This window comes from Mycteria americana, chromosome Z, assembly GCF_035582795.1.
Source record: "Mycteria americana isolate JAX WOST 10 ecotype Jacksonville Zoo and Gardens chromosome Z, USCA_MyAme_1.0, whole genome shotgun sequence".
NCBI lineage: Eukaryota > Metazoa > Chordata > Aves > Ciconiiformes > Ciconiidae > Mycteria > Mycteria americana.
The window spans coordinates 70,284,771-70,309,154 of record NC_134396.1 but is presented as its reverse complement, the minus strand read 5'-3'; the positions used below and the strand labels follow the sequence as shown (position 1 = coordinate 70,309,154).

At 45.6% G+C, this 24,384-nt stretch overlaps 1 protein-coding gene across 2 annotated transcripts; it reads right to left on the bottom strand.

The window, feature by feature from the left end:
- Nucleotides 1-272: 272 nt before the first annotated feature.
- Nucleotides 273-18,383, bottom strand: RNF20 (ring finger protein 20). Of its 2 annotated transcripts, XM_075526814.1 has the most exons (21): nucleotides 18,364-18,383; nucleotides 16,719-16,781; nucleotides 16,290-16,460; nucleotides 15,988-16,155; nucleotides 15,726-15,873; nucleotides 15,383-15,565; nucleotides 14,040-14,158; nucleotides 13,030-13,176; nucleotides 12,764-12,841; nucleotides 12,334-12,453; nucleotides 10,854-11,033; nucleotides 10,523-10,658; nucleotides 9,727-9,848; nucleotides 8,998-9,395; nucleotides 8,269-8,386; nucleotides 6,526-6,675; nucleotides 5,347-5,559; nucleotides 4,501-4,626; nucleotides 3,287-3,427; nucleotides 2,830-2,931; nucleotides 273-2,595 (listed from the first exon to the last, which is right to left on the bottom strand). In XM_075526814.1, the coding sequence occupies exons 3-21, from the start codon at nucleotides 16,416-16,418 to the stop codon at nucleotides 2,419-2,421; spliced, it is 2,955 nt and encodes a 984-aa protein (XP_075382929.1). In that variant the 5' UTR covers nucleotides 16,419-16,460; nucleotides 16,719-16,781; nucleotides 18,364-18,383; the 3' UTR covers nucleotides 273-2,418. The 2 variants fall into 2 exon arrangements, with proteins under 2 accessions (XP_075382929.1, XP_075382930.1); XM_075526815.1 differs by lacking the exon at nucleotides 18,364-18,383 and having other exon boundaries at nucleotides 16,290-16,456.
- Nucleotides 18,384-24,384: the final 6,001 nt, after the last annotated feature.

The window sequence follows — 24,384 nt, the reverse complement described above, 5'->3', positions numbered from 1 at the left end:
GCATGTTATTTTCTTATTCAACTATTGCTCCAACCTGATCCACAGGAGACAGAAAAGATTGTCGTAGCTTTCTATGGGATGGGGAGTATCACATGTCAATGCCTGCAGACTGCACAAGCAGAAGAGGCACTGGAGAATGTAGATGAGGCTTTTTCTTTGTTTACACTTAATTACTCTGGCTCAGCCATTGAATTTAGACATTTTTGATAAAGAATACTTGTCACCCCTTCCCTTTTGCTTTACCCCTTCCCAATACCCCACCCCTTCCCAAAATGCTTCTAGTCTTGATAAACTTTTAATTATTTCCACTCATTCTGGCAAGTCAAAACAGACCATCTAAAATTTTCACTGTTTCTCAATGTTTAAATTATAATCACAAAGAGAAATTTAGTCACTTCCAAAATGAGCTTCAAGGACTTCCTGAGCTTAAAATAAAATATTATTTTAAAATAAGAAAATACATTTTTCTTCATGAGGTTTGGAAACTCCTGTTTTCTCTTTCCTCATCTGTGAAACAAATCCAGACTGTTCCAAGTGTTTGTTTCCTACTGTGACCAGAGTGAACCCAACACTGCCAGTACACACACAAAAGTTTCAAGCTTGATTTGCAGTAGGAGCGTGATGTGACTTAATGACTGGGAAAGGGTAAAGGGGCTTTGCACCTCTACAAGGGCTGTTTAAGTCAAGTTGTTGTTCACAGCTGTAAAAGGAAGTCTGCTGTTACAGCAAAGCTGTTTGAAGATCCAATGTTTGTTGGTGACCCAGATCCTGGTTTTGATGAACAAGCATTTGTACCACAAAATCTACCATCAGCATTAGTATTCCTAATGCACCATTCTTTCTCCAACTTGACATCACAAACTGTAATCCAGGGAGCAACTTCCAGTGAAAGCAGAGAGAGTTCCTGCTTTCACTTCTTCCACACATGCTGCAACAGAACTTAAGCCATACCACAAACTCAGCATCCCAGCTTCCCCTTGCAAAGATAGGGTCATGTGTTCCTTCTCACTTTTCAGGATTCATAATAATTTATAAGGTTTAATTCGTATTTTCTGAATGTTTTCAGAAAGATAAAAATAATAATGCATACTGTAAGACAGTCTGCGATTAATCGCTTTCACTTTACTATTGTTTCTATTATTTCCTACAGTGAATACACAAAGGTAATACAGATTTCATGATTCAGGGAAGGGACACAGATGAGACAAATCTCTGACAGTTGCAACTTCCAGGAAAATTAAGTTTACAGGAAAAACACTGCCCTATGAAGGCACATTGTAAATAAATGACTTAGCATTTTGATTTTAGGAGCAGACTTCAAATACAGCCTTGCACTACAGGGAGCACAGAGACTATAACCTATGCCATGTCCTTTCACAAAATTCCCACCAGCCATGACAAAATGACTGCATAAATAACCCAGCATCTTGGCCCTTCTGTTGTCAAGAATAAGGTAGTGAAGATACAGCCAAAAAGGACAAAGGTTTAGTTAACCATTTTTCAAAGCAGAGGAAGGAAATAATTAATCTACTTCAGAAGCGTAAAGCTTGTGAAAAATGTTTCCAATAACTGGACAAAGGACAGGAGCACAGACAGATGCTACCAGAGGCAAGAAAACCAGAAAAAGAACCTGAACAGCTTTTATTAGATTTTATGTATTACAAGATTAATCTTTGTGGCAAAGTTGCAACAAAGTAACCCCTACACATTCTTTTCTGGAAACTAAGGACAATGACAGCAATGCCTCAACCTAGGGGAAGATGTCCACATCAACCAGGGTTCATCAGTGGAATGCTATTTTCAAAGATTCCCCAATGTCTTATCTTTCTCCTCTTCCGGATACCAAGATGTGCGTTTGCTTTTGGGGGTAGGGAGGATGTTTAGTAATGCACCAGCCTTCACAGATTCTTGCCCTGACTCAGGAAGATACATGTCTAAGGAGTCACTCCACTGAAGTCTACAGATGTACCTGTTCATTTGTTATTTGGCCCTTTAACGGGGCAACTATTCACTCTCAGAAACACTACCATACCTTGATGGGATTTAATAATCAACATGCAAAGCAAACTCCTCAGATAAAGGCCTCATTTATTGCTGCTGCACCAGACAGCTTCCATCCCATCAAGGCAGGACTTGAGTTAGACGTTCCCAACTTGGCAGCGTGAAAGTGACGGATGGGAAATGTCCTCTTGGGCACAAAGAATCCACAAGAAATGAGGGCAAGAATAAAAGAAATGGGACAAGAAAGGAACCAAGATCCAGAATCTGTTTCTTTCCATACCCTAACCACACTTCCCAGAAGAGACTGCAGATCAGCTGACAGAAGCACTGACTGCCCCAAAGGTGACAATCACAGACATTGAGGGAGGCTGGGTCGTCAGCATAAGCGGCAACTTTCCATCACTCCAGTGGAAAGAATCAACCGATGTAGATCCTATGGAAGTCGTTGGCACCAAAGGCAGCATTGCACTTGGGGCACTTACGCTGCCGGGTGTCATAGCGAGTTTTCACACACTCGAAACAGAAGACATGAAAGCACTTTGTGAGCACAGCGTCCTTTTTGCGCATGTTACAGCAGGGGCAGGTCAGGCGGGCCTGCAAGACACAAACATTAGAGTGAGGGCCCACTGCATTGCACTAGGTATGTTAAAAGATGACTGAAGATGAAGGTCCTTCCACTCGTCATAAGGAGAAGGTGGTTTCTTCAGTGCAAGATAGGGCTACAATGCCAAAGTACAGACAAGAGATGTCAAATACTGAAAACATGACTACACAGCCTTTTGACTAAGGTCGAGTTAAAGAGGGAAGCTGATAGAGACAGCTACTCACCTTGTAATCCTTGATTTCTTCCATCAATATCTCATCACAGTTGGGAACCATGTCAGGCTTCTTAGTGGTCTCCAGCTTCCTGCGTAACCTAGAAATATCTTCCTGCATAAAAACAAGAGACCAAATAAATGAGCAGTGTATTCTTTGTCACAGCTTCATCAGAGACCAAAGAGAATGAGCACCTGGCCAACAGTGCACCTGGCTAAGTCAGTCTACCCATACTTTCATCCCCGATAGTCCAACAGACTTACGGCAGGTTACATTATCATCTGGTGCCACATGTATTGTCTGTTATCAGTGGACAAAACCTGAAAGAGCCAAGACCTGATGAAGCTGAAATCAAAGTGAAAGTGGACCACAAAAAAGTAGTATAGTAGAAACCCACTCCAAGCTCAATGCACACGGAGACAGACACCAAAGCAGAGAGATATTGAGGGATTGTGCATGAGGTATATACCTCAGCCCTTTTGAAGTTGAACATCTCTTTCTCTCTAGTTACTCTGTTTTCCACAATCTCATCCTGGAAGTCATGTAACTTCTTCTGAGCCAGCTCTAGCTGGGCTTTCAGATCATCTGCAAGTTGGGCTGCATCCATGGCCTGAAAAAGAAAATCAGTATAGAAGTACCAAACATGGAAAAAGAGCTTTAGTGATTTCTAGTCCCTCTGCCTGGTAATCCAAGACTGCTCACAGAATACTCACCGGCCTGCTGGACATCTTTTTCAATCTAATTTTGATACTTCCACAAGTAATAACTGGAATTACTCCCTAAACATTACTTCAACAGCAAAATATCTTATTATTAACAAGTTCTAATAATTTAGCTTCAACATTCCTTGAGCCAACCCCTGTCACACTGTGATGCATGTCACTTAGAAAAATACTAATGACCACACAATTCTCTTCTTGTTCAAGTATTTGCAGCCTTCTACATATTCTCTACTAAATTGTTTAGAGGCAGTTCTATAGCTGAACTAGACAGAACTGCAAGATAAGTGTTTATTTTTTAATCATCATCTCTCCTCACCAGGTCTCCTATCACTCTCTAACTGTCCCTGCAGCAATAGATCTATTGGCCAAATTCCCTCAATACCAAAGATTGTGATATTAAGCACAAGTGATTGTGCTGAATTCCCCCCATCTCCTCTTCACAGTGATATTTCTGCTTTCCTTTCTGTCTGTTTTAATGTCATTCCTGCATTTCTACTAGAGATTTAACAACAAAGGCAGGATCAACCATGAGCCTTAGTCTTACTTTACTCATAACAGACCTACTTTACTGATCTTAGACATCTGTTAAAGGTCTTAACATTCCCCAGCCATATTTTCCTTTTACTTACCCCACCCTTCCTATAAAAGCTTTGACCCCAGTTAACTTCATCTGGCTGCTGCCTCTTCTTTCACAACAGGCTTCCTTTTAAAGGCATCTTACTTCAGCTCCCTAATCAGACTTTCACAGAAACACCTATGACCTGCTCCTCCTTATCAAAGGAAACATCAGTCTACAACACTTGAATCGGAACTCTCTTCAGGACCCCTCAGCCTTCTGGTATACTGGTCCAAAACCAGGGAACATCAGGTTCTGTAATACCAATGAGAGCTAGGGGCCTTCTATGCTTCCCGCAAGACAACTCCATCTTACAATGCAAGAGGAAATCAAGCAATCACTCACCTTGCGTTTGTTCATTTCCAGGGCCTGTGTTCGGAGACCTAGTTCTTTCTCGCCTGTTCCAATACTGCTTTGCAGTAAGTGTTCCTTCTCCTCCAGCTTACGTACAACCTGCAGCTGGGCATCCACCTTGGAAAGGGAGAGAGGAGGTACAGAAGGACTGAAATGCATGTTCTGCAGGTCTTCAGAGTTGTCATTAAAGCCTCATGCTAAAACTATCCCTGCCTCCCCATCACCAAGGAGTAGCTCTTCAGCTTGCCTTTTTCTCCCTGAACGGACAGACTAGCAGTCTAAGAGCTGCATCCCGACGCCTCCGGTGAACACTTCAAAACTTAACAGTCAAATACTCGCAACAAAGATGTCTTATTTTTGGAAGGTGGCTTAGAGAATTGCTGCAAGGCAGTGAACAGTTCCACCTTGGTTCCCAGGATGGCAGAATATATATGTAGAAGTACCATTACAACAGGAAAATTACTTCCCACTTTCCTTCTCCCTCCTGCTTTCCATAGCAATGAACCTGTAGGACATTTTATACGCATACAGCAGTCTCTGTTTCTTACTAAGACAGGTCCCTTTGAAGTCTGATGCAGCATACCTAAGTTGATTAGGGGAACATTCCCTCCTGTACTGATTTCGGGAGGGATACAGTTAATTCTCTTCATAGAGATGAACTGTCTTTATCTCAACCCACCAGTTTTCTCACTTTTGCCCTTCTGATTCTCTCCCCCATCCCACTGTGGGGGAGCGAGCAAGCAGCTGTGTGGAGCTTAGCTGCCTACCAGAGTTAACCCACACCACCTCCACCTCCCCCCATCAGTTCTGTTGTCCTGTCTCCTTCTCCCAGGTTACCTGTGTCTTCAGTGTCAAAACTTGGTCTGCCAGCTCCTCCTTCTCCTCTTTCAGCAGCTTGTGAATCTGGTTGGACTTGATGCGTTCTGACATCAGCTTGAAGTTGGCATCATCCTTCTCCCGCAGCTGCTGCATCAAGCGGATGTTCTGCTCCTGCATGTCTTCAAAGGCTTGGCCTGTGACATCCATTTCTGACAGCAGGGCCTCCTCCTCCTGCAAAAGAATCACGGGCTCTGGCAAAACTGTCTCCTGTACCCCCTACAATGACCCTGAACATTTTACTCAAGGACACCAAACCTAGCGCAGATGAAGGAAGATGTCTCACTATCAGAGAACAGTATCTTCCCAGCAACCTGAAAAAAGTGCTCCCTACAAATCTGCACCACAGCAGAGATGCCCTGAATTAGAAGGTGTAGAAAAGAGATGGTCATCTCCACAAGCATTCACAGACTGTGGCTTGTCTCTGGCAAAATCACCTGTGACACAGTCGTTGCCAGACCTGGGCAGAAACCAATTCCCAACTTCAGGCAGCTAGCTGAACAGCTGTCATATACACTAGGCCAAGAATTCTACATGTGGACAAGTCAACAGCTTCCAACTAGCAGGCTAGCAAGCCCCTTAAACCACTTAGGCCACTTCAACATTAAAGGAGTAAGTGACAAGATAGAACAGTTCTGAACTATAAGGAAAAGAATCTGAATTCTAAAAAAGTACATGTCAAGTCACTGGCCTGTCTCTCCCCTACTGAGATATCCTGCTCTCTTATTGTTAGATTAAGCCCTTTTTTGTAGAAGAAGGTACATCACGGTACCATGCACATGTATTAATTATATGAACTGTGCAGATAATACTTTTAAAAAGAAGTTGTAACCTCCTCCCCTAAAGGCTGATCCAGCCATCTCTCCCCTGTGCTCTTCACCTAGGCCACAAACAATTAAACATTCCCCACCACACTCCACCATGAGCTTTGTGACACCCTGGTGTTGTGAGGTTTTTTTGATCGTTGTTGTTTTTTTGGCTGGTTGGTGTTTTTCCCCTTCGATAAACAGGGACAAAACTCACATCTCTGGCACATACAGAGACAAATTCCTTCTCTCAGGTAGTCTTCCTGGCTGTAACCTGAAGGCAGTTCCTTCCCAGGTGCTCCAGCCAAGACAGAACTTGTCAGAAACTTCTCACCTGCTTAGCCATGGCTAGTTTCTTCTGTAAATACTCAATTTGTTCCTCCACTGCTCGGATCTTGCGGAGGGCATCCTCATCAGCCATCTTTTTACTCTCCTTTTTCTCCTTGTCTTCCAATTCTTTCACCCTCTGCCTCAGTTCTTCCAGCTATAGCAAGGATAAAACAGAAATGACACTGAAGGCAACTACGTGGCCTGAACTTTGTTAAGAGCCTGTTTTCTCCACAATCCTCTGAAACATTGGAGAAATTGCCTTCAAGGCATGGGAAAAGAAAACCCATCTCATCTTGACTGGACAGTGTATTACTGGCAGATGGACCATTAAGATAGGCTGTAAGCCCAAGATCTTGATTTCAAAACCTCTGAAAATTCCATAGCATTTTTTATCAGAGTAGGAACATCAGTTGTATATGTAAGGGTATGTGAACAGAGAGCATCTGCTCCTTTAAGGGCGTCTGGTCAAGGACCTTTTTCAATACAAAAAGGGATAATAAGAAAAGGAGGAAGCCATAAACAAAACATACAGATGCACAAACCTGACAAATGATAAGGGAGGCAGTGATAAGAACAAAACCTGGTCAGTCACACTAATTGATGACAGCATGTAAGAGTCTGAGAATGTTTATTCCAGCAAGGTTGGACTGTGGACCCTGTCAATTGGGAAACTAAGGGTGGGGATGGGGGGCAGGGAAAGAGGAAACCAGAAACAAAATATACAGAGACACACACCTGACAAAACAAATATGGAGACAAATAAACAAACCTCCCCAGTCACAATAGCTGATAGGCTACCAAGAAACTACAGGCACCACTTCCAGAAAGATCAACCTCGACTTTGCAATTGTTAAGACTGAACCAGGGGTGGATCCTGAACTGGGAGGGCTGTGGGAATCGATAGACCTGTACAAACCCAGGAGGGACATGCAGGGGAAGGGAGAGCAAGAGTGAACAAATTGGGGTTAGACAGAGAAGGTTATAAAAGGAGCCGGTCACATGTAAAATGAGGGCAGTCAGTACACACTTGTCTGGCTCAGCCCTGCGCATGATCACTGCAGCCTGTGCTATCTTCTTGTATCTTATTAAATATTTTCTTAACTATATCTGTGTAATGTCACTCTATACCCCATGTATATGTGTGCTGCAGGGAATATGTGCCAGCAACAGGTGGGACTTGCATGTGAAGAAGGTAAGAAGGCCCGGGATCACAGGGGTACCAGGCAGACAGAGGGGCCGTGCTGGTACTTGAGGGATCTGTGAATGTGTGTGTGCTTGTGAACCTAGAGATTGTTGTGTGTGTGCCTGCACTAGTGATGTTGTATCTCTACCAGCTGAAGAAGAGGAAGGGTACTTGTCTGTCTATGCTTATGTTTTATGAGTCCTATACGTACATGCTGCCAAAGGCAGCACCTTGTCTGTGGCAGTCTGGCTGGGTCAGCGTCCTCTGTGTGCGTATGTCTCTGGGACATGTGCTCAGCTTCGCTACTGGTTGAATCTGCAACTGAGAAAGCGGGAGCCATGTCCTTCAGCCTGGGCAAAGGGATCATCCCTTCCCAGAGGAGGGCATCCCAAAAATCTCCCTGTTCATCTCCAGACCATTCCAATCTCTGTTCTAAGTGGCAAAGATGAGAAGAGGAACAATCTCGTTTTGAAGATAAAAACAACACAGTTCAGGTGCAGAGTATCCGAAAAGAAGTGTTAAGTAACAAGCCAATGAGAAAAAGGGAAGAGAAATGAGATTTACCTCAGCTTTTGCCTTCTTCTCAGCTGCCATCAGCTGCACTTTGTCTCTCTGCTCTTTGGGGGCAGAGCGGTACATATCTAGCAACAGCTTCATCTCCTTCTGGCTCTCCTGGGCCTTCCTGGAGACAGGGAGATAGACAACTGTGAGAATACTGCAGGAAAGCTAGGCTGTTACATATCCAGCACGAGAGTCAGAGCAATATTCTTTCCATCTCCCGCATGGTATGCATATGGAGTCATCCTTGGCTCATCTGACCCTGGTAATGTTAAATAGCCAAGGACTACAGGCTGGAGGCTGAAAAGAAACATGTTCAGGCACATGGGTTGAAAAGCCAAGGGAAGTGGGGTGGGGAGGAAACATGTACCCTAATAGTTAAGCAACAAACTATCCACCTCTGCTTTGTTACTGATCCAAGAAGACAGGGAAGACTACTATGCCCTTTACTAATAACCTGCTGCTGTAAAGCTTTACACAATTGTTATGACGGCAACAAATAAAGATTACTCGACCCACACCATGAAGCATCTGTTTTGGCAATTCATGCTTTAGGCTGTCATAGGAGAAATATTACTACATTGTCCAAATCACAATCAGATATAGAGGGTGCGAGAAACCTCTCACTTCCCTTCAGTGAACCTAATCTCATAAGAGTGAGCTGCAAGTCATCTCACACAAACACCCCAGTTTGGGCACTACTCAAGCAGGAAAGGGAGAGACAACAACTCTTACTTGAGCTCAGCCTTCAGTTGCTTGATCGCTTCAGCCTCCTTCTTTCTTCCATCTTCATGTTTCCCTTTCTCCTTCTCTTTGGACTCTCTCTCCTTCTCAGATTCCTTCTGCTTCTGCTTTTCCCGCTCTCGTTCCTTTTCCTTTTCTTTCTCTTTCTCTCGCTCTCTCTCTTTCTCTTTTTCCTTCTCTCGTTCCCTTTCCCTCTCCCGTCTCTCCCGCTCCCGTTCCTCTTCATCTCGCCTGGCCTTCATTTCATTAACATCTTCAGAAGCAGCCTTGGGGACAGACGCTTGGGCAGAAGGATCATCAGGTTCCTGCTTGATCTCTGGAGGTTCCTCCTTTGTGTCCTCAGTGCTGGACTGGGACTGTAAGAGAGCACTACCACTGCGAGAGCGGATCTGTTGTGGAACAGCAAGAAAGAAGACACAGAATAAAACAAAGCATTAAGTTCTTGGCCAGAAATCTACCTTATCCCCCTCCCCTTGTCTTCCCAGATACATGCTTGCATGCCCCCTCCTTACTTGCTACTACTTTTCATCGAGCACTATACAGCTACAAAGGAAGACCATTCATTGGGTAAGTGGAAGCAGCAGAGTGTAGAGCTCCATCGAAAATTACATTGCATCCTGCATGTCACATCAAAAATGCTGATATTGCAGGCAAGGGTGACAGCATTCCCCCTTCTCCTAAGCACTTTCTGCTCTTTTCTGGCATTTCCTGCTCTGATACCTTGCTCAAGTCAGACTGGGCCTCTCTCAGTTTGCGCTTGTATCTTAACACCTCTCCCTTCAGCTGGTGGTTGTGATTTTGGAGGCTGCTGATGAGATGACGCATCTCCCGATTAATTGGGCCTACAAAAACAGAAACACAACTGTAACAAACCGCACTTTTGCCAACCTTAACCTTCTGTAAGGACTTTCATGGAGATGGAGAACAAGCTAAGTGACAATGACAAAGAACCAAAATAAGACTATTATCATTCTGCCACACAACAGAGCAACACAACACATTTGCACATGCCAGTTTTACATGCAACCAGAAGTCCTTGCAAACTCCCAGTCCTAATTTCCCCTTAACATTACTTTTTTCCCACGCTTCTAAGGGAAATGTGTCATGCTACAAAAAATACCTATGATTTAAATGCTACTTTAGAAATAATTTATTTATTTCCTATGATGAAATTTGAAAATTGCTCGTTTCCTATCCAGGCTGTCATTCCAGACTTTTAAATGAAACCCACCAGAAAGTAATTTTTAATAACGCAAAATACTCTGTCATAAGCCAGATTATTAGCAAAATGTATGTATTTTGCAACATCTAAAAGGAAATCAGGTAACATGGAACTGGGCTCCCATAAAACACATGAAGAGCTTTGTTTTTTGAGACAGAGACCTGCCATAACAAGTATTTAACAATAACAAAGAATCAAACCAGGCTGCAATGCAGCCTCTAATGGGCATTGGGGCTGGGGAAGAGGGGGTGGGGTGGGTTGGTTGTTTTTAAGAACAGCAGAGAAACTCCATACCTGCTTGTTCATTGGCAGCAAGTGTCTGTTCAAACTCTATCCTCAACATCTCATATTCTTTGCGGACTTGTGCCAGGGTGTCCTCTAGCTGAATCACCTCTGTGCGTAGTTTCTTGTGAAGGCTGACCTCATCCCTCTGAGGAGTAAGAAGGGGACAGAACTTGGTGCTGTGACCCTGGAGTATCTGTCACCTCATCAACATGAGGTACCAGAACAGATGAATTATTTCCAGGAAGATAAATTTCCTGAGCATTCCCAGAGCCACCCAGACCCAGCAGTGATGGTCAATCAGATGACAATGTTTCCTAGTCTGAGGGAGCAGAGGTGTTACCTCGATTAGTTCCACCTGGCGCTGGTGTGTGGTGCGGGTGCCATGAAGCAGAGTGCGGGCCTCATCAAGATGTGCCTTCAGCTGGAGACTCTCATTATACAAAACAGAAAATTGGGACTGCATGCAGCGATATTCTGGGGTCTCCTTCACAGCCTCTTCCACTGCTCGTCGCAGCTCAACCTAGTCAGGACACAAGAAAATGCCACAGAAAGAAAAATTATGTCCTTGTCTTTAGCATCTATTTTGCAAGGTAGGAGAACAGTAAATCAAGCTGCCACAAGCAAAGACAAAAATAGAATTTTAATAGCATTGTTGTGAAGTAGATGCAAGTGATACGCTTCAATATCAACTTAAAAAGTCTATGCTTTCTCTGTATGCACTAGGCTGTTTCTCTTGCATAGTCACATGACAAGAGTTTTTGATTCTCAGGTTCTGCAATAGTTTCTCTTGAAGATACGAGCTTGGAAAACATTATATACCTTTTCAATGGATTTACTGTAAAACCATAATCACCTAAAATCAATAAAGATGGACACATAGAAAAGTATGATAGAAAACTAGAGAAAATACATTTGCAAGTAGGCATTACATTAGCTTTCTACCAGTAAGAGACATAATGACTGAAAGGAAGAGAAATGAGAGAAAGCAGAAGTACAAAATCTGAATTTTCCTTACCAAAAGAAGTTAGCAAATGATTGTGACTATCAACGATGAAAGACACACATGTACACACATACAGCTTAACACTAATTAAGAGAAAAAGAAAGTTGTAAGCCAAATGGTATTTCTCTCACAACAAACTCATGTGGATAAACCAAACTTAGAGGTGCCTCAAGACAGTTTCTGGAATCTCATCTCTGAAACTCAGGTTATCAGCTCAGACATTTCTTATTACAGGCTAACTGATCTATTGATCGCTAAGATAAAACTTAAGTATATGATATAGAGAATAATCTATGTACTATAGAGTCACAGCTTTTTGTGTTACCACCTTTCAGACATAAGAAACTCATATGCTGTTTCCTATCTATCCATTCTACCGCACTGGGAAAGATTTAAGTTCATCAACTCTTTCAAGTGCCGAGCTCTCCTACACAAGTTCCTCAATTTTTTACAGTTCTCTGGTTCCACTTGCACAGGGCAGGGGAAAGGTGGAAGAGGGGTCAATACTTGTAAAGAGGTCAAATTACTTTTAACTAGACATCATTAACATGTACTGAATAGACCAGAATGGAAAACAGGAAATAAGAACCCACTACAATTTCCAGTGATGACCACCTGGTGTCACCTATGCACTGAATTGCAAGTGTAAGTCACACAAACTTGCTAAATTGTACCTTGTACAAAATCTAACCCAGCTAAAGAGCAAGCACAGAATAGAATAGTGTTAATGAGGTTTTCCAGAGACACAGTACAGCAAGACAGAGGGCAACCAACCACATAGAACACCTTCATCCTCAAATAGGTACAGATGTCTCACCTTGAGTTTTTCATTCTGTGTTGTTACTTCCTCAAGATCCTGCCGTAGCTCCTCCAACTCACTGAGGCGATTCCCAGCAAGCTCTTTATTCTCTTCCAGCTCTGCATTCATCTCCTCAAACTGTTGGAGATAAACTGCTTGTAAATCCTACTGTTAATGTATCTACTGAGGGTACTAATTAAGTAACTGTTTATACAGTAACAGAAATTACAGACTTAACAGTCAGGTAACATTACCAAGCTAGACAGTCTACTTCCTTCAGATGTGTTTCATAAGTAGGAAACTTGTACACAGACAAAATGGCTTGCCCAGAGTCACCCAGATTTGTGGCAAAGGAGGTATCTAAATTCTGTTGCAATCTACGGCCCTACGCACAAGCTCTCCTTGACTTTCTTATTCCCCTTGCCCACAACCAAGCCCTTGACATTACCTTGCGGGCATTAATGGTGATTGTGCCCCCATAGAGGCTGCTCCCAGCTCCATACACCTTGTAGCCTTTGGAATTGACCTGCAAAAAAGGCAACAGATTTCATGAACACTCAATTAAATGCCAAGACTACTGATACAGCATATTCGAGACCAAAGACTGTACACTACAGATTCTCACTTCTCACAGCAAGGTACCATAAGATGATGTCACACATCTCAAAACTACACCCATTTCTCTAGTTTCCTGGCAAAGAGGATGGTGCTTACTCGTTCCAGAACATCTGCTAAGTGCCGGTTGAGCCTCTGCTCCCTTTTGCGTATCTTGTCAATGTCCCACTGCAGGTCATCAATCATAGTCTCCAGAACAGACACCCGAGATTCTGCTGTCTCCACTCTCTCTTGCAGCTTGGAGAACTGCAATCAAAAGAGTGTTTCAGCTAGCATACTGAATAGAACCAACATTTTCTGAGACTGCTCAGTATTAATTTTTCTCTTATTCATCATACCCTGGATTCATGTGCTTTCCACCCATCTTTCGCTGTGGTGACAGACTACTCAATGAACTGTCCTGAAGTTTACACTGGCTGAATCCTAACACAGTAATGAAAATATGACAAAACTGAAAATGGAGAAAGAGCAAGAAGCTGGAAATATCTGGCAGAGTACAGAGGCAGCAACCTCAGCTTATTCAAAAGCTTTTTTTTTTTTTTAAATCTTTTCAATCCATATGCTCATCTGCTCTACAGACCACTGAAGTGCTTGGTGGTGTGACGCTGAGCAAGGCCAACGTTAACACAGTTTTTAAAGGAACCGAAACCTCTGAAAAAAATACTGCCAATAACATGAACCCCTTAATGACTGGGATCATCTTGTAATTAATGTCGTTACACTTTCGTACATGACCCAGAGAAACCAAGGAATTTGAAATGACAGGGATGTCACGTCAAGTCTCTCAGATGTTTACACAACCACCTTAGCATCACCATACCACTTCCTCTGCTCTGTTTTCTTTTAAAATTAAATCCATTCAACTCACTGGTTTGGTTATACTCTTTCATTCAGTGATGTTGTTACAAATCAATCTGAATTACACAGAAAATCTATGTACAGTTCTCCACAACAACCACCCTTTCCATAACCTTTGTTCAGAAGGCAACTTTCAAACCGTGTTGCTCCTCTCCCTCTCCAAGGCAATAATTTGGCTTCCAAACTATATTAACCACAAATTATTCTAAGCAGAATCCCAAAGCAGATTTCTTTCTCTCTCTTTTTTATACCTCCTGAGACATGATTCGGTGCTTCTCCTGAAGAACATCAGCCAGCTCCTGCAGCCGTCCATTTTCATGTGAGAGGTAGGTATTAAGCTCCAGGACTGCTTCTTCCATCAATGAAATATCTGAAAGATGCATAAAGAAAAGGAAATGAACAGAAATCAAGGAAGACTGTTTCTAATTCTTGAACAGCAAAGAGAGAAAAAAGAAAACAGAAATTTCTGGGTTTAACTTCTCCTTACTGTATCTCTCCAGAAGGTGGTTCCCGAGGGTCTGATCTCCAGCCACAGAGCTTTGACTTGCATTCACTAAGCAAAAGGCTTTGCAGTTTAATGTACTACACATTTCTGATTGTCAGTTACCATCCCCTAATGTCAGAGATCATTCCAATTGTGGCAGTATCAGCAACACAGAACATGCCCTTGTAACCCAGTGACACCCTAATGCAGATCAAATTCATGCGTAAACCTGCTACAACAGGTGGCTTGAGCTAACATACCATATGACAATTACAGCAACTGAGTACAGGCTCACACTGCACTAATGCCAATGCTACTACAGAGTTTAAGACTGCCAACTAAGGACGGTAATGTTTCGCTACACCAATGCTAGACTTGCCACAGCTCCTTGATCAGAGCATATAGAACACTCTGGACAGAAGGCAAACCAAGGATGAGTTGATACTCCACCTAAATTTTCATTCAAAAGATTACAATTCTAACCTTAACCTAATGAAATTTTTCAGAGAGTCATCTGAGTGTAAACTGAATCTGCTACATTAATTTTCAGAAGCTAGTCATTTGGCCTTCTTCTACAGAGCTCTGCTTTCTGTTCAAAACTGACAGCTACACTAGGCATACCAAGACATTAGATGGCTACCATTTTGCTCAAAATTCAGTGGAAACTGAGGAGCTGGTTATTCCTGTGCCTTTTACTAAACTGCAAGTGAGAAGGAGTCCAACATCAATTTGCAATACTGATTTCAGTTCTTCACTTGTAAGCATGAAGCCTTTTACACAGTGGCTGAGGACAGCTGGGTGATAAGGTTCAACTGTAATCTCTAATTTCTCAGGTACATGAATACACTAGTGGCAGAAACAAGCCCTTCCTTAGCCCAACACACTGGGCAGAGTTCTCAGCATTCAAATTTAGAGGCAGTTATAATACACTTCTAGCATATAGTACTAGTCTTTATTAGAGGTTTTGGAAAGCTAAGTCAATTTATTTTGGAAAAATAAATGACCAAGAGAAGGACTAGGCCTTAATGCTTACAATGCGGAATCATGTCTAAGCTGGGGGTAGATCAGGATTCTTGAGTGTCAGCCAGGGATCAGCCACCTTGATCATACCTCCACTATTCAGCTTGTGGGACAGCACATCAACTTTCTCCTGCAGCTTGTCGTACATCGTCACAATCTGGGCAACAGCACGGCGGGAAGACTCTACACGCTCCTGCAGCTGAGATTCTATCTCCTCACTAGTGCTGCTGGCTAGAGTGGCTAGGAAGGAGAATGCCGGCTCCAGTCCTTCACCTGGGAACAGAAGGAGGTGCAAAAAAGTAAACGTCCTCTGGCAAGCAACATATCACTAGTCTTCACAATCAGAGAGCCTCTGTCACCCTTTAGAAAGGGACACCAACATTGTCCACAGCTGAAATTCATCTTTTCCACTGTCCCCAGCCAGGTGCCTCACCTCGTTCCCTCTCATCTTTGCGCTCCTGATTACTGTCCGAGTCTGGTTCAGGTTCTGGCACCACCAGTGCTTTTCTTTCAGACAAAAGGTCTCCAAGACCTTGGTCCAGGTCGAAGCGTTTAAGGATGATGCGGATATTTTCATCAAACTGAATGATGGGACAGACAAGACAAGATAAAGAATGGATGTGAATAAAAGGAGTGCAGTGGAACAGAAGAGACAAGAGAACAATGTATATAAAATAACAAAGCATGTTACTAACCTGATTCCAGTATCGATTGATAATCAGCAGAGAGGCATCATCAGTGGCCTGCCGACGCTCCAGCTTCTCAATGTGCTCCCGTAGCTCATCTTCAATGGCTTGCCGCTGGTCCAGCATCTCTGCTAGTTTCCGGTTCTTGGTCTGTAGGGTCCGGATGTCCATCTCCTCCTGTGCAGAGGCACAAGTCAGGGCACGTTGCACACAAGCCAAATCACTGGGCTCACACAGAAAGCAGAGAGGTATTTTTGTTTCCAAATGAAAAAAAGCAAGAGGTTGAGTGGGGGTGTGCAAGGAAGACATACCGTTGAAGAAACGCCACCGAGCTTAATGGTCTCCACTGTGGTCCCTGAATCTTCAACCCCTGCCTTCTTCTCTGGAGGTGCAGAAGGGCCAGGCTCTCCAGCTGCCCGCTTATTGCCAATTCCCGACATGGTGGCCGAAGCATATAGACTCCCACCTTCTCTAAGTTCTTCCTGAACATTAAAGAACACTATTAAAAAAACCCAGCAAACACACCCCCACACAATCAACTCAATTTAGGGTTTTTAACATACTGATCCATCATCATAACAAGATGCCCAACACAGTACAGACGACATGACTCAAAAGGTTTTGGAAAATATTGGTCAAACATTAAGTCTTAAAAGACTCCACTAGGATTAGCACTGCAAACAGCAAGTTGATGGGAAAAAAGTCCACTGCTCTGTAATGTTAAAATGGAAGCACTGTACCTTATCACGCTTTTTGGAAAAAAATCTTCATGCAGGTTCAGTCTCTGCTTTTTTGATCTCTCTCTGTATTAACAAAAATGATCTAGGTTAGATTTTAACAGGCAACTGAGGCTGTGTAGATGTGGCACCAGTTCTCTTTATACCAACCAAATCGTTCTTTTTATATCAACATTCAGTGTCAGTTAAAGCCAAGAGCAGCAACACCTTGAAGATGAGCCCTATAAAGAGTTTTCCTAAAGATCTTACAAATCCTATGGAACTGAACAGTGATTGCAAGCCAAGGTTTGTAAAGACTCATTTGAAGAGTCTTCCTGTGTATCAGGGGAGACACAGACATGTTTGAAGAGTATTTATCCCCAGGTTATGCTCCCCCTAATGAGTAGGCCATTGGAGGGGCTGGGGGGAGCAGCTGTCACTAAAAACACCTGCTACCTATCGGTCCAGCGAGCCACCAGTGACTACTGCCTTTCACATTTTTTGTCCATGGACAAAATATTTCTTCCATTGCCTGCTGACACCATCTCTCACAGCTCTAGCTCCCCCTCTCCCCACGACTCACATACTGTACACCAGGACCTGCCCCACTAAGTTTTCACGACCACAGACCCTCTCTTTCCTTTAGGAACTCAACCTTACTCTCAGTCCCATGCTATTCACTTTCTTCTCTCCCCAAACAGATCACACTGACTCACCAAAGATTGACTGTCCTCCCCTACCAGGGACTCAGCTTCATCTTAATCCTCCTCTTATGGTTAAAACCCTCGTGCACAGAGACCAAAATACACCTCCCCCTGGCACTCCCCACACCTACCACTGGCCAAAACTCCTCTACTCTGACCACCATCAATCAATCACCTGCAGAGAGCAAACCTCCCCAGGCTCAGTACTTAGCCACTCATCTACAACCCATGCCCATCAACCACGTTTGAGCTCTTTCACATGCTTGCAGCACCTCTAGCCAACAGACCCTTCAAAGCTCACCATTCATCCTCCTACACACACCAAACACTCTCTACGCTTTCATTTTTTCCTCATATAATCCGCAGCCTCTTGGAGATCCCCAAAAACCTGTCGTGGCCACCCATTCAAATCCAGGAGATTTCCCCCAGAGACACTGCCCCATATGGGTACATAAAGCTCCCCATCGCCCACCAGAGACTCCTCCTCACACAGAGCAAGAAACCCACCCCAAACCGCCACTGACTCCCCATCACTGATGCCCACAAACACTCAGGGACGTGCCCCAAGACCTGTTCCTGTCTTCCACGCCCAGTGGGGACCCCCACGTTCCCGCCACTGACCCCACGCACACCCGGGACCCTCCCACACCACAACCACCGCCCGCGCCCGCAGCTAGACACCCCTACTGCGCACCTCCGGGCACCCACAGCCCCACACCCGCTGCTGCCCCACGCGTACCTCCGGGCAGCCCCACAGCGACCGCTGCTCCCCGCGACACCCCCACACGGACTGTCCCTTAGGCCCATCCCTTCCTCCGCGGGCGTACAGTGCCTCCGCCCCCGACCCCCCCCTGCCCCCGCACCCCCACCTCCCCGCCCGCCCCTCCCCACACACCCGGCCCGCCCCGGCCGCCCCACAGACCCCCCATACGCGCCCCAAAACCAGCTGCCGCCTCCGCCGCCACCTTCCTCCGGCCCACCGGAAGTCGCTGCCACCGCCGGCGGTCCAATCCGTGTGCGGCTTGAGGAGACGTCACACAGCACCGCCCCTCGGCCGCCGCGTCAGCGACCGCCCCTTCCGGCGGCCATTTCGCCCTCATCCGTCATGGACGCTCCTCGCCCTGCCGCCTGCCCTCGCTCGACATGGCTGCCGTTGCCATGGTGCCGCGGAGGCGCCTGACGCCAGCGCCCTTACCCGTACGAGAGATGGCGGCCGCCGCTCAGGCAGCCGTGAGAGGCCATGGCGCCTGGCCGCACGCTCCTGCGGGCCCCGGGAGGACGCCGTGGGCTGGGCCTCCCCCGGGGGCGGCCGGCGGGCGAGGGGTCGCCTAACGGCTGCGGCGGCAGCCCCGTCCCCCGGAGGGGGTGTCCTCCACAGGGGGTGTCCCCCACAGACACCCGCCTGCCTGTGTTCCCGTGCAGTGTTCCGTGGGCGTATATGAAGTGTATGTAAACTTTCATGATGCAGGTAACATTTACATGTGTAAAATATAGAAAAATACGCCGCGCAGGCCTAGCTCCAACTAAGATTGAAGTAATATTTTAGATAATGCAACTTTAAAGTGACATGGTCAGACTGACAGAGTTCCCGCTTTATTAATCAGTTTAAAGTAGATTTGTATCTCTTCAGCAGCTGCAAGCTTTTTGTGCTGGTGCTGGGGTTTTTCCTCCAGCCCCACAGCAGCTGTCTCCACTGGGAAATGCCAAAAGAGGTAGTCCCCGCGTTGTAATTCACAATATAATGGGCTGCTATGCCCAAGAGCAATAGACTACCCTAGTAATGCACTATAACACTTCAGGCTGAATGAACATCTGAGTTCCTGAAGGAAAAACAGAGCTTCCCCTCTGGTGTTTTTTTTTTTTTTTTTCCTTCCCCCTGCAGCTGCCAGAACGAGTTTGGCGAGCCAGTGAGCTGCTGCAGCTTTGTGAGCAAGTGTGAGAGCAGCTGGGATGGGTAAGTTGCCCAGCTTGGTTGAAGTCTGTATCTACAGCACACTGCAGCATAAAATAAACTTGACGTAGCAGAACTGGAAAGGTGAGTACCTCGGGGAATTTGTTTAAAAGTTGCATTCAAACCACTCCTAGTTAAAAACAAACAAACAAACAAAACATTTGCTAATGCATTTTCCACCCACAGTATTTTCTTGCAGCTGGAGACCCCTTAGCTGAGTAAGAAATGGTTGGCAAGTCATTGATTCTCAGTGCAGCCAGTCCTTGGGCAAAATGTTCGAAACAAAAAGGAGCTTTTTTGTTGAATCATATGTACTCCAAATCAGGTCTTCAAGTCAGTATAGCTTTCAGTCCTTGTGTTTTCCCTGCCTTTGCTTTATACTTGTTTTTTCTCCTCTCTACGTATTTTTTTCTCAGGTGTTGATCCCATGCAGACTAGCTTTACATCATCACGGCAAAACTGTAATTGAAATGGGGACAGTCACAACCTTTTAAATTAATTTTGTGTCTGTGTCTTTTTGTCGTGGTTTAGCCCCAGCCGGCAGCCAAGCACCACACAGCCGCTCACTCACTTCCCCCGCCCCGGTGGGATGGGGAAGAGAATCGGAAAAGCAAAAGTAAGAAAACTTGTGGGTTGAGATAAGAACAGTTTAATAATTGGAACAAAATAATAATAATAATAATAATAATTAATTATAATGAGAAGGAAAAAAAACAACGAGAGAGAGAGAGAGGAACAAAACCCAAGGGAGGGAAAAAAAGGGGAAAAAATATATTTAAAAAAAAAAAACCACAACCACTCACCACCCGCCGACCGACGCCCAGCCAGTCCCCGAGCAGTGATCGCTACCCCCCAGCCAACTCCCCCCAGTTTATATACTGGGCATGACATCATATGGTATGGAATAGCCCTTTGGTCAGTTTGGATCAACTGTCCTGGCTGTGCCCCCTCCCATTTCTTGGGCACCTGGCAGAGCATGGGGAGCTGAAGCGGGGGGGGGAAAGTCCTTGACCAATGTAAACACCACTTAGTGACAGCCAAAACATCAGCGTGTTATCAATATTATTCTTATACTAAAATCCAAAGCACTAAAATCCAAAGCACTATACCAGCTACTAGGAAGAAAATTAACTCTATCCCAGCCGAAACCAGGACAGTATCCACCCCTTATTCTATACCATTTATGTCATGCCCAGGTTCTACCTTTTCTAATACAATTAATCACCACCACTTTTCCTGTCTCTTGGTATGTATATCTATATATGTACACACAGTTATCATTCCCTTGGTCTGTGGGCCATCCTTCTAAAATGTTTATTAAGTTCATTTAGTCCATGACTTTGGGCTCCATCTGTCATAATAGTCCTTCATGGCAGAAGAGATGGTGTGTGGTGTTGGACTGTTGCATGCTGAAGCCAGTTCTGGTTCCATCACCACTGCACTTTGCTTGCTTTCATCGAAGTTCATTCTTCACTAATCTGGGTGATCCTTATTGAAATACCATTGATATGGTGTATAGTAATCATACAAGTGATGACACACAGTATTATACAGCAGTTAACATCATACCATTCACTTCATTGGCTATTCTCACCCAAAATCAAATCCCCTTGAGGTCCACATCAGACTTCCCCATCCTTTCGCATTACCCACCAAGTGCACCCGGGTCCTTGAGCAAAAGCAATCCCACGAATGGGCTTGCCTTTGCCTGAGGCAGGAGTAACCCAGACTGTCTTCCCCAGCATGTTTTTTATGTGCACTACAGGGACCTTATCCCCTTTTACAGTGCGTAAAAGTTTTGATTGGGCAGGGCCAGCTCGATTGACAGATCCTCTAGTGTTAACTAACCAGGTGGCCTTTGCTAAATGTGTATCCCAATGTTTGAACGTCCCACCACCCATTGCTCTCAGTGTAGTTTTTAACAGTCCATTGTATCGTTCAATTTTCCCAGAGGCTGGTGCATGACAGGAGATGTGATATACCCACTCAATGCCATGCTCTTTGGCCCAGGTGTCTGTGAGGTTGTTTCGGAAATGAGTCCCATTGTCTGACTCCATTCTCTCTGGGGTGCCATGTCGCCATAGGACTTGTTTTTCAAGGCCCAAGATAGTGTTCCGGGCGGTGGCATGGGGCACAGGATAAGTTTCCAGCCATCCGGTGGTTGCTTCCACCATGGTGAGCACATGGCGCTTGCCTTGGCAGGTTTGTGGCAGTGTGATATAATGGATCTGCCAGGCCTTCCCATATTGATATTTCAGCCATCGCCCTCCATACCACAGAGGCTTTAACCGCTTGGATTGTTTAATTGCAGCGCATGTTTCACATTGATGAATAACCTGTGCGAGTGTCCATGGTTAAGTCCACCCCTCGATCACGAGCCCATCTATATGTTGCATCTCTTCCTTGATGGCCTCAGGTGTCCTGGGCCCATCGAGCTATAAATAATTCACCCTTATGTTGCCAGTCCAGATCCACCTCAGCCACTTCAATCTTAGCAGCCTGACCCACCTGCTGGTTGTTTTGGTGTTCCTCAGTGGCCCGACTCTTGGGTACGTGAGCATCTACGTGATCTATTTTTACAACCAGGTTCTCTACTCGGGCAGCAGTATCTTGCCACAGTGCTGCAGCCCAGATGGGTTTGCCTCTGCGCTGCCAATTGTTCTGCTTCCATTGCTGTAACCACCCCCACAGGGCATTTGCCACCATCCATGAGTCAGTGTAGAGATAGAGCATTGGCCACTTTTCTCGTTCAGCAATGTCTAAAGCCACTGGATGGCTTTTACTTCTGCAAATTGGCTTGATTCCCCATCTCCTTCAGCAGTTTCTACCACTTGTCGTATAGGACTCCATACAGCAGCCTTCCACCTCCGACGCTTTCCTACAATACGACAGGACCCATCAGTGAACAGGGCACATTGCTTCTCATTTTTTGGTTGTTTATTGTACAGTGGGGCCTCCTCAGCACGCGTCACCTCCTCCTCTGGCGATACTCCGAAATCTTTGCCTTCCGGCCAGTCCGTGATTACTTCCAAGATTCCTGGGCAATTGGGGTTTCCTCTCCGAGCCCATTGTGTGATCAGTGCAACCCACTTACTCCACATAGCATCAGTTGCATGATGTGTAGAGGGGACCCTCCCTTTGAACGTCCAACCCAGCACCGGCAGTCGGGGTGCCAGGAGGAGCTGTGCTTCAGTACCAACCACTTCTGAAGCAGCTCGAACCCCTTCATATGCTGCCAATGTCTCTTTCTCAGTTGGAGTGCAGCGGGCCTCGGATCCTCTGTGTCCCCGACTCCAAAACCCGAGGGGTCGACCTCGAGTCTCCCCAGGTGCTTTCTGCCAGAGGCTCCAGGTAGGGCCGTTCTCCCCGGCTGCGGTGTAGAGCACATTTTTTACATCTTGCCCTGCCCGGACTGGCCCAAGGGCTACTGCATGAACTGTCTCCCGTTTAATTTGTTCAAAGGCTTGTCGTTGCTCAGGGCCCCACTTGAAATCGTTCTTCTTCCGGGTCACTTGGTAGAGAGGGCTTACGATCAGACTGTAATTTGGAATATGCATTCTCCAAAAACCCACAACGCCTAAGAAAGCTTGTGTTTCCTTTTTGCTAGTTGGTGGAGACATGGCTGTTATTTTGTTAATCACATCCATTGGGATCTGGCAACGTCCATCTTGCCATTTTATTTCTAAAAACTGGATCTCCTGTGCAGGTCCCTTGACCTTACTTTGTTTTATGGCAAAACCAGCTTTCAGGAGGATCTGGACTATTTTCTTCCCTTTCTCAAAAACGTCCTCTGCTGTATTGCCCCACACGATGATGTCATCAATGTATTGCAGATGCTCTGGAGCTTCGCCCTGTTCCAATGCCGTCTGGATCAGTCCATGGCAAATGGTGGGGCTGTGTTTCCACCCCTGGGCAGTCGATTCCAGATGTACTGAACGCCCCTCCAAGTGAAAGCAAACTGCGGCCTGCACTCTGCTGCCAAAGGGATTGAGAAAAACGCATTAGCAATATCAGTTGTAGCATACCATTTGGCTGCTTTTGACTCCAGTTCGTATTGCAGTTCCAGCGTGTCTGGCACGGCAGCACTCAGGGGCGGCGTGACTTCATTCAGGCCACGATAGTCTACTGTTAGTCTCCACTCTCCATCAGACTTTCTCACTGGCCGTATAGGACTGTTAAAAGGTGAACGAGTCTTACTGATCACTCCTTGGCTCTCCAGTCGACGAATCAGCTCATGGATGGGAATCAGGGAGTCTCGGTTGGTGCGATATTGCCTCCGGTGCACCGTTGTGGTAGCGATTGGCACCTGTTGTTCTTCGACCCTCAGCAACCCCACAACAGAAGGGTCCTCTGAAAGACCGGGCAAGGTAGACAGCTGTTTAATTTCCTCCGTCTCCAAGGCAGCTATACCAAAAGCCCACCGGTACCCTTTTGGGTCCTTGAAATACCCTCTCCTGAGGCAGTCTATGCCAAGGATGCACGGAGCCCCTGGCCAGTCACAATGGGGTGCTTTTGCCACTCATTCCCAGTTAGGCTCACTTCGACCTCCAATACAGTCAGTTGTTGGGATCCCCCGTCAGTCCAGAAATACAGATGGGTTCTGCCCCTATATAGCTCGATGGCATTAGGGTACACTGTCGCAGTGCCTGTCGCAGGGGGAATCAGAACAGCCGCAGTGCCTGTCGCAGGGGGGGCTGGAGCAGCCGCAGTGCCTGTCGCAGGGGGAATCGAACAGCCGCAGTGCCTGTCACAGGGGGAATCAGAACAGCCGCAGTGCCTGTCGCAGGTGGGGCTGGAGCAGCCGCAGTGCCTGTCTCAGGGGGAATCAGAACAGCCGCAGTGCCTGTCGTTTTGTCACCAGATCCTTGAGGGTTCTGAGTAGCGTTGAACAGGGCTCGGTAGGCATGGGCCAGACCCCAGCACATTGCAGTGATTTGTATCTCCTTAGAATTGCCAGAGTCACAGCATACTTTTTCCAAATATTCTACTAATTTTTCAGGATTCAGCACTTGTTCAGGGGTGAAGTTCCAAAACA

Excerpts from the sequence above, each read along its gene's own strand:
- RNF20 (XM_075526814.1), bottom strand. The coding sequence starts at position 16,418 with ATGTCGGGAATTGGCAATAAGCGGGCAGCTGGAGAGCCTGGCCCTTCT. Across the intron at positions 12,842-13,029 it reads TAGCAGATGTTCTGGAACGA|GTCAATTCCAAAGGCTACAA; the intron begins GTAAGCACCATC and ends CCTTTTTTGCAG. Across the intron at positions 9,396-9,726 it reads CCCAGTCTGACTTGAGCAAG|ATCCGCTCTCGCAGTGGTAG; the intron begins GTATCAGAGCAG and ends GTTCCACAACAG.